Raw genomic sequence first — 14,679 nt, forward strand, 5'->3', positions numbered from 1 at the left:
CTTTCGTTCAGCGCATGTCTTTATGCATAATTATATGCTAGGAGGAACAACTCACGATCACCATCTCCCCGTCCGCGACTCGCCGCCTTCGACCTCCCATCGCCTCGACCATCACCTCGACGCTGTCTGTCCAGGTCCGCCGCCTTTGGTTCGAAGGAATTTGCGGCCATGGCCGCTTACGGACCGCCATCTTCGAGAAATCGATTACCAAACTGGTCGGGATCAGATATCGGCAGCAATTCTAGCAGCAGGCGCAACACCAGCATGTTCGTCGAACCCGATGCCCACAATGGCGGCCCGACAGGGGCAACTTCTTCCGGAAGATCAAGCAGGCTGCTTTACAGAAGCGCCCGTTGCACCAAGATGCTAGGTCTTACATGTATATTCGTCCTCGTCTTAGCACTATACTACTTTATGGTATGTCAACCTGCTCTTCTCCTATTCGGATTTCCCAGGAAAGCTCACATAGCGTGCAGTCAGACGACCCGTTACCCCGTTCGGTCGCCGGCAATATCGTAACAAAAGACCTATTCGACACCATACACGTGCCCTCATACAAAGAAGATCCGGGTGGGAAGCGGAGGTTACGCGTCGTCATGCCCGCCGATGGCCCGGCCGTCAACCTCTGCAAGGTCATCATGTCCGCCGTCGCATTGGGTTATCCCATGCCCACCATCCTGAACTGGCGGGGAGAGTTCAACCGCCCCGACTGGCAGTTTGCGGGGAGCCACATCGCCAAACTCGAGAGCCTCCTCGCCGTCATCGAAACGTTGCTCGAACACGACGCCGAAGACGCCGACGAACACGATCTGATCCTGCTCGTGGACGCCTACGACATTTGGTTCCAGCTTCCGCCGTCCGTACTCATCGAGCGCTACCACCAACTCAACCGCGAGGCCGACGAGCGCAACCGACGCGAATGGGAAGCCTTGGCCGCCGACTTTCCCGTCCCGCCGCCGCAGCAGTCCATCATCATCACCACGGCCAAGGACTGCCACCCGAGCTGGGACTCGGGCTCCGAGCCAAACTACGCGCACTGGCCCGACTCGCCGCTGCCCGACGATTTTTACGGCGACGACACCGACCACGTCTTCTTCTTCTCCGACCCGGCCAGGAAATACAGGAGGGTGCGGCCCCGCTGCGTCAACAGCGGCCTGATCATGGGCACCATGGGATCGCTCCGCCAGGCGCTGCAGCGGTGCAAGGAGAAGGTCGACCAAACCGCCATGCGGGGCCGCCAGCTCTGGAGCGACCAGGCGCTCGTCGGCGAGGTGATTGGCGACCAGATGCTCTGGCGCGAGTGGATGCGCAGCCTCGCCGAGACGTGGAACGGGACCGCCGCCGAGACCCGCCTGGATGCCCTCGCCCCCGAGACGCGGGCCATCGCCCACGCCGCCGTTCGCGACGGGAAGCAGTTTGAGTTTGGCATCGGCCTCGACTACAACTTCACCACCATACCCCCCACGTGCTCGGCCGAGGAGGACGGCAAGTTCGTCGTCATTGGGGACAAGAAAACCCTGGAGCGCGAGTCGGCCAAGGCCGGCGTCCCCGACGGCGTGCGCGTGCGCGGCATCCCGGCCGAGCTGAGGGACAGCGAGGGACCCATGCCAGGGAAGCGGTGGGACGAGGTTCCGCTTTACACCGACTTTTTCTTCGGGCTGTCCCCCGTCGGCGTCCACCACAACGCGTACATCAACGGCCTGAAGCCGTGGCGGCTGGAGAACTGGTGGAACATGACGTGGTTCTACCCGCACCTGCGGGATTTGATCGTCGAGAAATTGAAGCCCGTACCTATCGCCGACGGGGAAGGACAGGCGCCGCTGGCCAGGCTCCCGCCGCGAGGTAAAGATGGCAAGGAGACGGTCTACTTTGCGCCCCGGATCGACGCCGAAGAGAAGGCGGTGCGCGTTTTTGAGCCGTCGCGCGAGTTCAAGCCCATCAGCTGGGACGGCGTGTGCCAGAAGGGGAGTCAGCCGTGGCACGACAAGGTTTTTGGCGATGGTAAGGGGCCGTTGGAGTTGTAATACTACAGCTGTGCTGGCATGCGAAGGACTTGATACAAGCACGAATCACTTATTGTGTATATACTTATGGAGTCGTCTACGAGGCGAACTACAGGATCATGGCTACGATACGGACCATTTTAATCTACAAGGGGTAATGGATGTTTCTTAGTCTTGGACGAAGAGTTTGTCGGGTTACGGAAAACAAGGAGCTGGGATGATAGATGATACCAAGAGGAAAGGAGTTGATCAATTCCATATCAGAGACCATTGCCGTCGCAAGTACGCACATCACGGGGATATTTTGCACAACTGCGAGGTGAACCACATTTGTATTATAGCCTACCAACACCCTATCCTCACGCCTTGCCCGTGCTACGGAAGCAGTCCATGTACCACTCAACAGCCTTCTGCATCTTGTCGGTCCCCGCCTCCATGACGTGGGTAATGGGCTTCCCCTGGGTCTCCTCCAGCGACGAGGCGTATGCGTTGTTCACTCCCTTGTTGATGTTGACCTTGGTGATGCCGGCGTCCATGCAGCGGTGGAAGATCTCCTCGGTCATGGGGTCGGCACCGTGGAGGACCAGCCGCACCCTGTCGCCAACGGCCTTGTTGACGGCCTCGAGCCGTTCGTACTCCAGCTGAATGCCGCGCGGGCCGTACTCGCCGTGGACGTTGCCAAACGACGGCGCCAACATCTCGATGCCGGTGGCGACGAACAGCTCGGCCTCCTCGGGGGTGGTCAGGACGCCCTCGAGGTCGGCGGTACTGGCGACGCCGTCCTCGCCGCCCTCGATGCGGCCCGGCTCGGCCTCGCCGGCGATCCCCCGGGCGTGGCAGTAGGCGACGAGCTCCTTGGTCAGGGCGAGGTTCTCCTCCTTGTCGTAGTGGCTCATGTCGCACATGATGCTGTCGAAGCCGTCGGGGATGTCGGCGGCGCGGCGCACCAGCTCCGGGGTCTGGCAGTGGTCGAGGTGGAGCGAGATGGGGACGGAGGCGTTGTGGCATAGGGACGCGGCGGCGAGGACGAGGGCGTCGCCGGCGTATTCCATGGCCCAGGGGAAGAGCTGGACCACGGCGGGGGACTTTTTCTTCTCGGCGGCGCGGACGGTGGCGACGACGGACTCGAGGTTGTAGCAGCACACGCCTACCACGGCGTAGCCCCCATCACGGGCTGCGTTGAGGATGGAGAGGGTGCGGTTTTGGGAGAGGGGTGGCCGAGGCATTTTGAAGGGTTTGGAGGGCGGAGGAAGAGATGGACTGAGGCGGACGAGGAGAGTGGAAGGTGATGTGTTTGTCGGGAGGGTCGAGATATGAGGGATGGAGCTGTTGGAGTATGGCTATTGGAATGTCTAGTAAGATAATAAACTGTTAAAAGAAAACAGATGTGAATTAATATGAACAGGAGGGATTCAGAGGAGGAATCCAAATAAATACAACAATTCCCTTTAAAATGAAAAGGAAAAAGGAAAAAGAAAAAAAAAAGCCGGAAATCCCCCCGATGCCTCTCTATCTTTAAGTCCCCCCTCCAAAGCTCCGCGGCATTCCTGATAATGCATCTCTACGTCAACCCCCCACGGAACCCCTCAGCGGGGTTGCGAAGCGGGGTGTAAGCGGGGTGTGGGTCTCACCGTCTCCGAAATATAACCCGCACTGTAGAGAAATACGTAGCGAATCCCGGGATTCCGGCCGGTGAATCCACCGAGACTGGCCGGGTAAGCCCAGCAATCCACCGGTCAGAGCAGGACACCAGCAGTACAAAACTCGGCCATTGAGTAGAGACAAATACTTCGATGGCGATTCTTCGCGAGGCACTCTGGAACACGAAGGAACGGCGCCTTCTTCCCAGGAATAACGGACTTCTTACCGTTCGGTGAAAGCACCGAGTCTCCACTCCCGACTCCCGACCCCGACTCCCGAGATCGGTCTTTTGGCCGACCTTGACAAAACTCGAAGCCCATCTAACTCCTTCCCCATAAGCGCCTGTCCCTATTTAGCCGGGACTAGACCAGACAGTGCAAGAAGCCAGCCCCTAAGATCCACCTATGAGGAACGGTGCGTCGGCTTTGCTGGTAGTAATTGGGGTAAGTGAACGTGGGGGAGGGGGATCGACATGACCGATAGCGATAGCTCGGCCTGATAAAAGCCATCCATCCCCTGACCGCGACATGGGGAATTCACCGAGGCGCTTTTCTTTTTTTCGTCCTGTTTCCCCTTTTCTTCTTCTGCAGCAATTAATACGACGAGTCCTTATTAACAAATTATTAGCCATAATTAACATATCTCCCGAATTTCGCATCTTGGACTGTTGACCTATACAACGTCCAACACATACTCTCCCTCCTTACCTACCTCAACCTCCCATCCGCCTAACCGCCGCTCAATATGACCCAACAAAAACCCCACGTCTCCTTCATTGGCCTCGGAGCCATGGGCTTCGGCATGGCCACCCACCTCGTCAAAGAAGGCTACCCCGTCACCGGCTTTGACGTCTACGGACCGACCCTCGAGAGGTTCGCCCAAGTGGGAGGCAAGACGGCCACCACCCCCTCCGAAGCCGTCGCCGACAAGGACTACTGCGTATGCATGGTCGCCACCGCCCAGCAAGCCCAATCCGTCCTCCTCGACTCGGAATCCGCCGCCATCAAGACCCTACCCAAGGGCGCCGTCGTGCTCCTCTGCTCGACAGTACCCTGCTCCTACGTCCAGGAGCTGGAGAAGGACTTCGCCGCCCGGGGCAGGCCCGACATCCTCCTCGTCGACTGTCCCGTCTCGGGAGGCGCGGGGCGCGCCGCCGCCGGTACCCTTTCCATCATGGCCGGCGCCTCGGACGCCGCCCTCGAAAAGGGCAAGGACCTGCTCCAAGCCATGTCCGACCCGGCCAAGCTGTACATCGTGCGCGGCGGCATCGGCGCCCGGCAGCAACATGAAGATGTGCCACCAGGTCCTGGCCGCCAACCAGATCCTCTCCGCCAGCGAGGCCCTCGGCTTCGCCGCCCACCTGGGTCTCGACCTCGCCAAGGCCGCCGACGAGATCCTCCGGTCCGACGGCTGGAGCTGGATGTTCGAGAACCGCCTCCCGCGTATCCTCGACGCGAACCACCAGCCCATCGCCAGCGCCACTACCATCATCCTGAAGGATACGAGCATCATCACCCACGAGGCGCGGGGCGCCGGGTTCCCCACCCCGATGACCACCGCGGCGGAACAGGTCTACTTTTCCAGTCTCGGCAGGGGGTACGGACCCGATGACGACGGCGGTTTGATCCGCATGTACACCGAGGGCGTGGGCCGCGTCGGTCCCGTGCAGGGGGCCGCCAAGACGGAGGAGGAAAAGTCGGCCCTCGTCGTCGACTTGCTGAGGGGTATCCATCTGTGTTCCGCGGCCGAGACGTTGGCTTTCGCCCACTTTGTCGGCCTGGACTTGGACCAGACTTTTGAGCTCTGCATCAATGCCGCCGGCGGTTCCCGGATGCTGTCGACCGTGGGGCCCGAGATTATCAGGACGCTTCGTGGCGATGCTGCTGCGGCGTCGTCGTCGAGTGGTGGCGAGTCTTTGCAGTCTCTTGCTTCCCGGCTGAGCGCTGCGGTAGACGAGGCCCAGAGACTCAAGCTTCCTGTCTTCCTGGGAAGTTCGGCTCTGAATCTCGTGCGTCAGGCCTTGCGACGCAACGGCGACAAGGAGGGGGCCGCGTCAAGTTTGCAATCTGTAGTGGGAGTCTGGACTTGAAGGTGTTAATGCGATGGCGACTGGGGTAGATGTCACTTGAAGTATGTAGCCTTGTGGCTCTTGTCTAGGTAGGAATCACAGCGTGTATTCAGAACATGAAGCGAGCGTTTTCCATCATCACAGCTATCGACGTATTCCCCAGCCATCAAGATCCCAACAATAACATGGTAAAGAACGGAACGACTTCCAAGGTATTTTCTCTAATGGATACCAGGGAGCGAGAAGGATATAAAACCAAGTTTTAGATCGTCCTCGCTCCCTGGTATTCATGAAACAAAACACCCAAGTCCAAAGAAGATTGACATGATAGTAAGCAGAAACAACAACATACAGACCGAACAAAGCAACAAAGACAGGCTGGTCCGACGATAAACAAACAAAAGAAAGATAAAGGAATCACGACCTTAGCTCCAAGTAGAAAGTCCAGGCTCTTGGGCACATTCCCACCTCAAACTCCCCAGTCTCTTCTGAGCCCATAAGGTCCGGTCCGGGTTGAGACCCTTGTGCTTCTCATCCATATGTCGCTTGAAGTTATCTTCGCGCGTGAAGGTTTTGTACATGCAGTCTGGCCAAGGACAGGTGCCTCCTTCAGGGGGAAGGTTGCTATTCGCGTGACCGGGGTGGTTTACACGAATGTGGCGATCACGCTCTTTCTTTCCCATGAACCTCTCACCGCAGCCCTCCTTGGTGCAAGGGACTTGGGGATTGTGCTTTTTCTGATGCTTGCTGTAATTGTCATATGGTCAGCAGTTAGCACTCAGAGAGGGTCAGGGCTGTTGAGAATAATTCTCAACACAGCGGAGGACAAGAGAAACACGACGGTTCCGTGTCTCTTACACGGGACGTACTGCAGCTCAGTTGGTCGCTCAAAGACCTGCCCACAGACCTTCCCACAATCAATATAGTCGCATTTTACCGGGACCTTGTTCCGTTTGGAAGTCGACGTCGTGTTCGTCTTCGAACGAGAAGCTAGAAGGGATCTTGAAGTTGCCTCCCCCGTCTTCCCACCCCTTTTGGAGCCTGAAACCTTTGCCATGTTCAGGTCATCCTCTCCGGCGATGGATGATGCAGAGAAAGTACTGCAACTCCCCGGCGTATTTACTGATAGATCCAAACTCGAAACCCTTGCCAAGTCGTGATACTCATCCCGGTAACCAATGAGCTGGGTATAGGAGGCGGAATCCCCCTGCAGCTGAAAACCGCTGGGAGACTAGGCCTCCAGGGTTTGGTTATCATGGCACTGAGTGTCCACCCCTTGAAGGGAATCGAGTTTCGGATGGCTGTGATTCGACAGGGAGAGCTCTCGTGGATCAACAGTCTCCCCGCCCAGTCCGTGAATATGCCGGAGGCCGCCCCCCGAGGGATAAGTTTGCGCGACGAGGTCATCGGGATAGTCGTCCGAGTCGCCACCCTCCCACATCGGGTCCACGCCCTGTCTCAATGGGCAACTAGTCCCCTGGGAACACATAGTCAAGGGATGCGGTATACCCTGCCTCGACCTGTTAGCAACACAGCAGAGTAGTTGAGTTAATTGAGACCCGCAGTAGCCCTCCCCTGAGCGCATCTTACCAATGGAGATATGCCACAGTTCCGTCTTGAGCAGGTGTCTCGTCCGGCAGGGTTGATGGAAAAGAGAGCCCGTGCCTGGATAGTCTGGCGTGTCTTGAGAACAAGGCGGGAGTTTTGATGCGAGATGAGAGCAAATGGAGGTCGGGACAAAGTGAAATACTGATGTCGCACGAACAATGACTAGTAGGCCCACACACAAATGGGTGCTGAGAAAGGGGCAATGGACATACATTTTAAAGCTGTTGAAGTAAAGGGATCTCCAAGTCGAGAGAGTCATAGGCAGCAAAACAAATGGTCGCGTTTCCCGTGCATATTCTGATGGCGGGCCCGGGGGCGTTTGGGGTGTTCTTCCACTTCTCGGTGAAGCCTGTGGTGTTAGACATCTTGAACAGGTCCATGAGTCCATGACTCCATGCGCACCATGCGGCATCTCACCAGCTTCATGCATTGAGGCCTACATCTGACGTATGTAGCATCCACAGTCTTCTTCTCCCTTCGATCGACCAGCTGCAAGTCGAATCGTCCAGTAGCTACAGGCCTCGACAAGGGTCGCAAGGCAGACGGACAGTCCAATGGCGCCAACCGCGCGGCTGGGTGCATGTGCTTAAGCTACAATTATGGTATCCCTCCCGCATAAACTTGGGCAGCACTTGTCCAGTACGATGAATGGATGTAGGCAGGCAATCTTGGCTGCATAACCAGCGTTGCAATTCGACCAATTAACTCAATTCCGGGGTATAAAATTGACTGATTGATACTTTCGGCATCGTGAAGTTGATTGATTGATGACTAATTGATCGAATTGATATAATCCCTGTCAGTAGTCACCCAAAGTGAGGCTATTCACAGATCATAGACATACCCATCAGTCTTACCTATTACCCTAACGCCTAATACCACTCCCACTGCCTAGAACAGGGCAGCGCGCTCTATATATTATAAGGCTTCTAAAGCTAAAAATAGTAGTAAAAAAGGGGTGGAAAAGGCAGCAGAAAAAGGGTAGAAAAGGCAGTGGAAGACGGCGTGGTGTCGTACTGTATCTCGAGCAAACAAAAGAGAGGTGAAAGCGTTGTATTCCTATCTTCCACGTATATAAAGGAAAATTATATGCTAGGTCTAAATACATTATAAGATATACCCTTCGGATAATTATCCTTCCGATATAGGGCCATAACTTATTATTACCTAATAATAGTGGGTTTTCTTTTATTCAGTTTAACACACCCCCTAATTAAGGTGCTATTTACGTAGCTCTTTAATTACTTCTGAGTACTTTATTTCCTTTATTCGAAAACTCGGCGAGGTAAATCCAGCTAATAAACGCTATATAATTATATTCGTGATATTTCCTAAATAATAATAAAAGCTTCAAACACAAAGGAAATTTTCTATAAATAGGTTAATAGGGCTAATTCCCTATTATAGGAGCTTATAATAGCAGATTTTTCTAGCTTAAAAAGCTATTCCTTCCGCTTAATTTATAATAATCTTTTTCCCTTTACCTTTATTAAAATCGTTAGTTTTCCACCCACTTTTTTAACGATTTTTAACCTTTTATAAGCTATCTTCTTTAATTAACTATAGCGTTAATTATCTCTTCTATTAAAGCTCGCTATAGTAAGTAATCTGCTTAGCTTCTAGTTAATCATCGCACTTATTACTTAGCTCGGCACTAATTTTAGATCGGGTATACAGGACCCTCTCCCTATTAGTACCGGTAATCGTACTACTCCGCCTCCTCCTACCGCCTCTCCTAGCCCGGCTAATAGTATTCGACGATCTCCTCGTATAAGTTAAGCTTTCTTTTCCTATCATTTATACTCTAATAGCGTTTAGAATAAGCGAACTATTAATATAATTAAATCTAAGGCTAGTCCGTTAGATACCTCCCCCGCCCCCGCCTTAAGTGCCTCTACCGCCCCCGCCTCCGAGTCCGAGGCTACCGCCTCTCCCTTACCTTTAAAAAAGGCGAAAGTTAATAAGGGTAAGGCTAAAGCCAAAGTAAGCACTAAGGACCACATCCTAATTATATTCGATCCGCCTTATATTTAATATATACGTGGCGTTATATCTAGTAAGCAAAAGTTATTTAATAAATACTATATATACTCTAAACGATTAAAGCGTTATAATAAGTATTATAGGGGTAGTTATATATATAAACTTATATAAGTTACTCCTTCTTCTTATTTTTAAGACTTACGACCGCTAACTTATACTTAGCCCGGCGTACCTCCTCCTATTAGTGCATGTCTTAATTAAAATTATCGGTGGTTAGAATAATATAAGGGTTTAAGATATTCCGGGTATAAGTGCTTATCTAAGATTTACGACTATCGTTTCTTACTTACTAACTCCTTAGTAGTTCGAAGATAAGCTTAAAAAGACTATTAAGTTTTAATTAATTTTACTTAATAAATTCAAGGAATTTTTTAATAAACTAAGCCTGGAACTTATTCTAAATAAAGCTCTTATTAAGGGCGATAAAAGCTCCGATAAAGTATCTAGAAATAAACTAGGGTCGGTATTAACTAATACCGTTTAAAAGGTAATTAAGGCTTAAATAAAGAAGCTAATAGAAACTACGACTAAGGCGGCTAATACTTTAGCCGATAATAAGGGTGCGAGTAAATGATTTTTTTATTCGAGCTTTTAATAAAAGGATAGGGGCTTTTTAGCGTATAGGCGTTATTAGTATATAATACCTTTTTCCCCTATTATAGGGTTAACTTAGATAATTAATTTTTAGTGGTGTTTTCGGTCCTTAGTTAATTTCCTTGATTTCTACCCCCTCCGAGTACCTTTATATTAAGGTACGCTTAGAAAGTCTTAAATCGTTACCTTAGGAGCGCCTTTATTAAACCGTCGGCTAGTATCTCTTTTATAGTAAGATAAACCACTCTAAATACCCCTTTCTTATATTCCTAGCGGACCTATATACGCTATATATCGATATAGCGTAAACGGGTTTTAATCCGGTAGTTACCGTTAACTATAAGTCGGATCGTTTATATATTATCGTAATAAATATCCTAAGGTAACTCCGGGTTAAATCTTATCTCGGCGAAAAGACGCTTTAGTCCTATTATTTCCTTCGCGACTTATTCTAAGGCGAGTAGTTCTGCCTCGGTTATAGACGTTATAACTATAGCCTAGCGGTTTGCCTTCTAAACGATAAGACTATTAAAAAGGCTTATTAGAAAACCTTATAATAATCGGCGTGTATCTATATTATCTATAAAAAAGGCGTCGCTAATAATCACTATTACCTATACCCCTATACTTAAACCGTATTAAATTAAGAGGTTACGCGTTATAAATAAATAGCGGATTACTTAATCCACGGCTTTCTTATATTCTTATAAGGGGTTAGTAAGAAATCGTGATAGAATAGAAAACGTAAATACTATATTAGGTCTAATTATAATTACTATATAAAGCAGTAATCCGACCTTCTCCTGATATCTTTTTACTTAGTGTTTAGTTACTTTACCGGTGCTTTTCTTATAATTTATAACGGGGATCGGGATTATCGGATATATATTTAGAATATTTATCCCGAATCGCTATACTACTTTCTTAATATATAACTCGTATAATAGGCTGATCTTATACTCGGTATAATTTTATATAATTTTAACGCCTAGGAAGAATTCGGCATCTCCCTTATCCGATACTTCGAATCGACCTTTAATACCGTTTATAATTTCGTATACTCGAGACGCGTTATTTCTATAGAATAAGACTAATATATCGTCCACGAAGAATATAATAAAAACGTCTCTTTTTAGAGTAAAAAAGAGGCACGGTTCTTCTAAACTAGCCTTTATTCCTAGCTCCTTTAATATAGCTAAAAAGGTTATAAACCAGAGTCTTAGCGAGTCTCTTAGGCCGTATAGAGCTTTATCGAGCTCTAGGCACTTTCCTAGTTACTTAAATCCCTTAGGTAGCTTACACGTAACTAGCTATCCGGTCTTATTTTATTCGGCGTGGATAAAGGCGTTTATAATATCGAGTTACTTAATCTTAAGGTTAAATTACACGGTAAGCGCTATTACTATACGGAATAAGCGCGATATAAGCGTTACTGCGTATATACCCTTAATCGTAAAGCTATCTTAAAGATTGCCCTTTACGCAGATATATACCTTAGCTCTTTTAAGATATCCCTCTTAGTTAAATTTATAGGTAAAGACCTATTTCTATAAAAAAGGTCTGGTTTTTATATCGTCGCGGTTAATTTCTTTTTATATACGTTTTTCGATTAGTTTATTAACTTCCTTATACGCTGCTTCCTTAAATTAAGCATTTATTAGGTATAAAGTTATCTTTAACTAATTCCTTAACGGAGATTATAGGTTATCCCGATAAATCCGTCTATTAAGCCTTAGGCTTATTATTATTTACTTCTTCGCCACTTTACTTAACCGAGCGGACCTTTTAGGGTCTACTACTCTAAGAAACGTTAAAAAGAATACTAGAAACGCGGATAGGTTCTTTTTATATTCCTCCTATTAATTAGACGTAAGGAATATAATCAGGGCTCCGTCTTCCTCCGGTTCTGCTTTATATATCCTCCGATTAATTATCTTTACCTTCCCCTAAGCTCTACGTTCACGGATCCTTACGCTTAAGCGTATTAGTTCTATATATTATTTACTTATCTTAGGTTTTAGTATATCGGACTTTATTAGAGGAATTAATAATTACGATAAGGTAATACCGTGACTCTATTTAAGGGTAGCTATAACCTTAAAAGAAGTCTGCGTATTCCTATCGCTTACTTTATGCGTTAAGTGATCTAAGTCGAGCTTTAGACTAGGCGTATCTAGCGTATCGAGCCTAGTATCCTTACCGCTAACCGCTATATCGCTTCTTTAAGGGTAAGGTTAATACTTTAGCTTAGGTATCTCGAGTATTATTCTTAGTTTCTTTTACGGTAATCCGGGTTAATCCTATTCCTATATACGCGTAATCGGTTTAGGCGTTTCCCGTGGTATTTAAAGTCTAGTCGCTATGGTTTATAACGGTATATACTAAGTGTCTATACTAGGATCTTTTTTAGGCCGCGTATCGGCGTCCGTTTCTAATACTCCCTTTACTTCCACCCCCGAGTTTAAACCCGCGGACTATACTTATTCTCTAGATGTTACGCTTAATATCCTTAGTAGCAGTATTTAAGGAATAAATTCCGTGTTTTTATCCTCTTCTTCCTCTTCGTAGAGTATAATCCACTTTCTTATCTCTGCCTCCTTAATTTACGATTCTTCTTTAAGCTTTAGGTTATAAAATATATACTTATTAAACTAAACGTTACGCGTTAAGATAACCTTCTAGAGCTAAGGGATCTAGATCCTATAGATATTATAGGCGATATATCCTACTAGGTATCTAATATAAGCCCTCGGCTTAACTTTATACGCTTTCTTATCCCTTCCCGCCTCTTTATCCCTTTTTAAGGGGTAAGCACGGTATCTATATATACGTAATATACTCTAATTAGGGCATAGGTCGGCGGTATACTCTCTTATCGGTAATAGCGTATTATTCCTAAACTATAAGTCTAGGACCTTAATTAGGGATTTTTATCCTAGGCGTTTTAAGGGACTTATATTAATAATTTTCGCCGCTGCCTTTATACTCTCTGGCTATATAAATTCAGGTAATCCTGCTCCGGTAAGTATTATATTTAACTTATTAACCACCTTTTATCCGGCTTATTCCGATCCTTTATTTAGTTTATAGATATATAAGGGTACGACTTCGGCTTTAATTCCTTAAAAGCGCTGCTATTATTAGAAATAGGTGTTTCCTAATATATATATTATAACGGGCTTATTATTACTACGTATCTTATAGATTGGAACTAAGAATTATCGTGTAACCTAATTATCGATAGATATTAAAGCGTTATAGATTATAACGCTATCTTTTAATATAATTAGTATTATATAAATCTATCCGCTATATTCGTCCTTTACTATAAAGAGATATCGTATACTATTATAGCTCTTAGGTAGCTCTTAGAGGTCCTAATAAATACGCTAAAAGGGTTAAGGTAAGCGGTGCTCGGATTATCTCCGTAACACGACTTATATAGCCTATATATATAAACATACCTTATAATCTATCCGCTTAGTTCCCTTAATTAATATATTCCTTATATTATAAATAAGCTCTCTTAGAGTATTAGGACCTAAATAGCTAGCTCTTAAGTGCTATAGTTATTCTTTATCGACTCGGGGTCTTAGGTTATCTACTAAGGGCCTATAAATCTTTAATCTTAAAGGCCGATCCACTATTATAATAAGCATAACGATAAAGTCGGTACTAATTAGAATTATATCTTAGATTATTATAGGAATAGAAGAGTAAGAAGAAATCTGTTTATACTCTAGAATCGTGACGTTATATTAATAAATTAATTTTAGTAAGACGATACTATTATTAGCCGTACTATAGCGTAGTAAGTAGTTAAACCTAGAATACTAGATACTAACTTTATATAGTAAAGCTTTTAAAACGATATTCGTATAGAATCCCTTTATAACGACTATATTATTAAGCTTTAGGTCTGCCTTTAAAGCACCTAGTCCCTTATCTAATAGACCCTTAAAGATCCTCTTACCCTTCTTAATAATCGGAAATTCCGTTATACCTAATTTAACTATATTATTATATAGGATAAACGATCCCTTTATAAGTAGATCGACTAAGTTAATAAGGTGAGTTACGCCGTAATTATCGAGAAGAGTACTCTTTAAGAGTGGATAGTTACCGATTCTAAGCGTAGAAAAGACTAAAGGAGGTTCCTCTTTATTATAAAGAAACGTCGGGTCTAGGATCGTCGCGATAACTTTCCTAGGGTAGCTTCCCTTAACGGTATCTTTACTCTCTAAGTATAGACTCTAGCCTTTCTTTACTAGGTTATCCTTTAGATTCTTCTATTTCGGCTATTAGATCTCCTTCTAGATTTCCTTAATATTACGCTTACTTATTATATAATTAGGCTTATCGTTCTTCCCGGTTAAAGCATACTCTAAGCGGAAGCACTACTTAGGTTTCTATTAGTGGGTTCGCTTATAGAGGCAGGGAGAACCTTTACCGTGTTTCCTTTTACTATCTTTATCCTTATCTAAGCTTTCTCCTAGTATAATAAATACGCGATAGCGCGTTCCACTAATAGCTAGGGCCTTAGAAATCGCTAGAAATTTATAACCGTAACTTAGAAGGTCTTAGATACCTTTATTATTAATCTCCTTAAGGATAAGCTCTTAACGCTTAGATTCTGCTTATACCGGGCTAAAGCGGTGTCCGATTATTTAAAGGAAGTTATATATAGCAGTTATTCCTTTAATATTAGCTACCTTATAGTGT

At 47.0% G+C, this 14,679-nt stretch overlaps 4 protein-coding genes across 4 annotated transcripts; 2 read left to right on the plus strand and 2 right to left on the minus strand.

Annotated features, from left to right (window-relative positions):
• Positions 1-168: 168 nt before the first annotated feature.
• ACRALDRAFT_2041541 (uncharacterized protein) lies at positions 169-2,024 on the plus strand (the record flags this gene model as incomplete). The annotated part of the gene is made up of 2 exons (XM_071021157.1): positions 169-417; positions 477-2,024. 2 exons carry the CDS (start codon positions 169-171, stop codon positions 2,022-2,024), a joined length of 1,797 nt encoding a protein of 598 aa, XP_070876026.1.
• Positions 2,025-2,362: 338 nt separating this feature from the next.
• ACRALDRAFT_1069679 (uncharacterized protein) lies at positions 2,363-3,229 on the minus strand (the record flags this gene model as incomplete). The annotated part of the gene is made up of 1 exon (XM_071017690.1): positions 2,363-3,229. One exon carries the CDS (start codon positions 3,227-3,229, stop codon positions 2,363-2,365), a length of 867 nt encoding a protein of 288 aa, XP_070876027.1.
• A 1,008-nt stretch (positions 3,230-4,237) lies between these two features.
• Positions 4,238-6,035, plus strand: ACRALDRAFT_1093016 (uncharacterized protein; the record flags this gene model as incomplete). Its single annotated transcript, XM_071019648.1, has 4 exons — positions 4,238-4,891; positions 4,926-5,721; positions 5,826-5,924; positions 6,021-6,035. The coding sequence occupies exons 1-4, from the start codon at positions 4,389-4,391 to the stop codon at positions 6,033-6,035; spliced, it is 1,413 nt and encodes a 470-aa protein (XP_070876028.1). The 5' UTR covers positions 4,238-4,388.
• A 102-nt stretch (positions 6,036-6,137) lies between these two features.
• Positions 6,138-8,162, minus strand: ACRALDRAFT_1093017 (uncharacterized protein; the record flags this gene model as incomplete). Its single annotated transcript, XM_071019649.1, has 11 exons — positions 6,138-6,459; positions 6,528-6,935; positions 6,975-7,169; positions 7,200-7,232; positions 7,272-7,461; positions 7,500-7,559; positions 7,592-7,732; positions 7,768-7,892; positions 7,953-7,992; positions 8,051-8,116; positions 8,150-8,162. 11 exons carry the CDS (start codon positions 8,160-8,162, stop codon positions 6,138-6,140), a joined length of 1,593 nt encoding a protein of 530 aa, XP_070876029.1.
• Between the last annotated feature and the right edge of the window lie 6,517 nt (positions 8,163-14,679).

This window comes from Sodiomyces alcalophilus (genome assembly GCF_042370955.1).
Source record: "Sodiomyces alcalophilus JCM 7366 unplaced genomic scaffold ACRALscaffold_3, whole genome shotgun sequence".
In the NCBI taxonomy this organism is placed as follows: Eukaryota; Fungi; Ascomycota; class Sordariomycetes; order Glomerellales; family Plectosphaerellaceae; genus Sodiomyces; species Sodiomyces alcalophilus.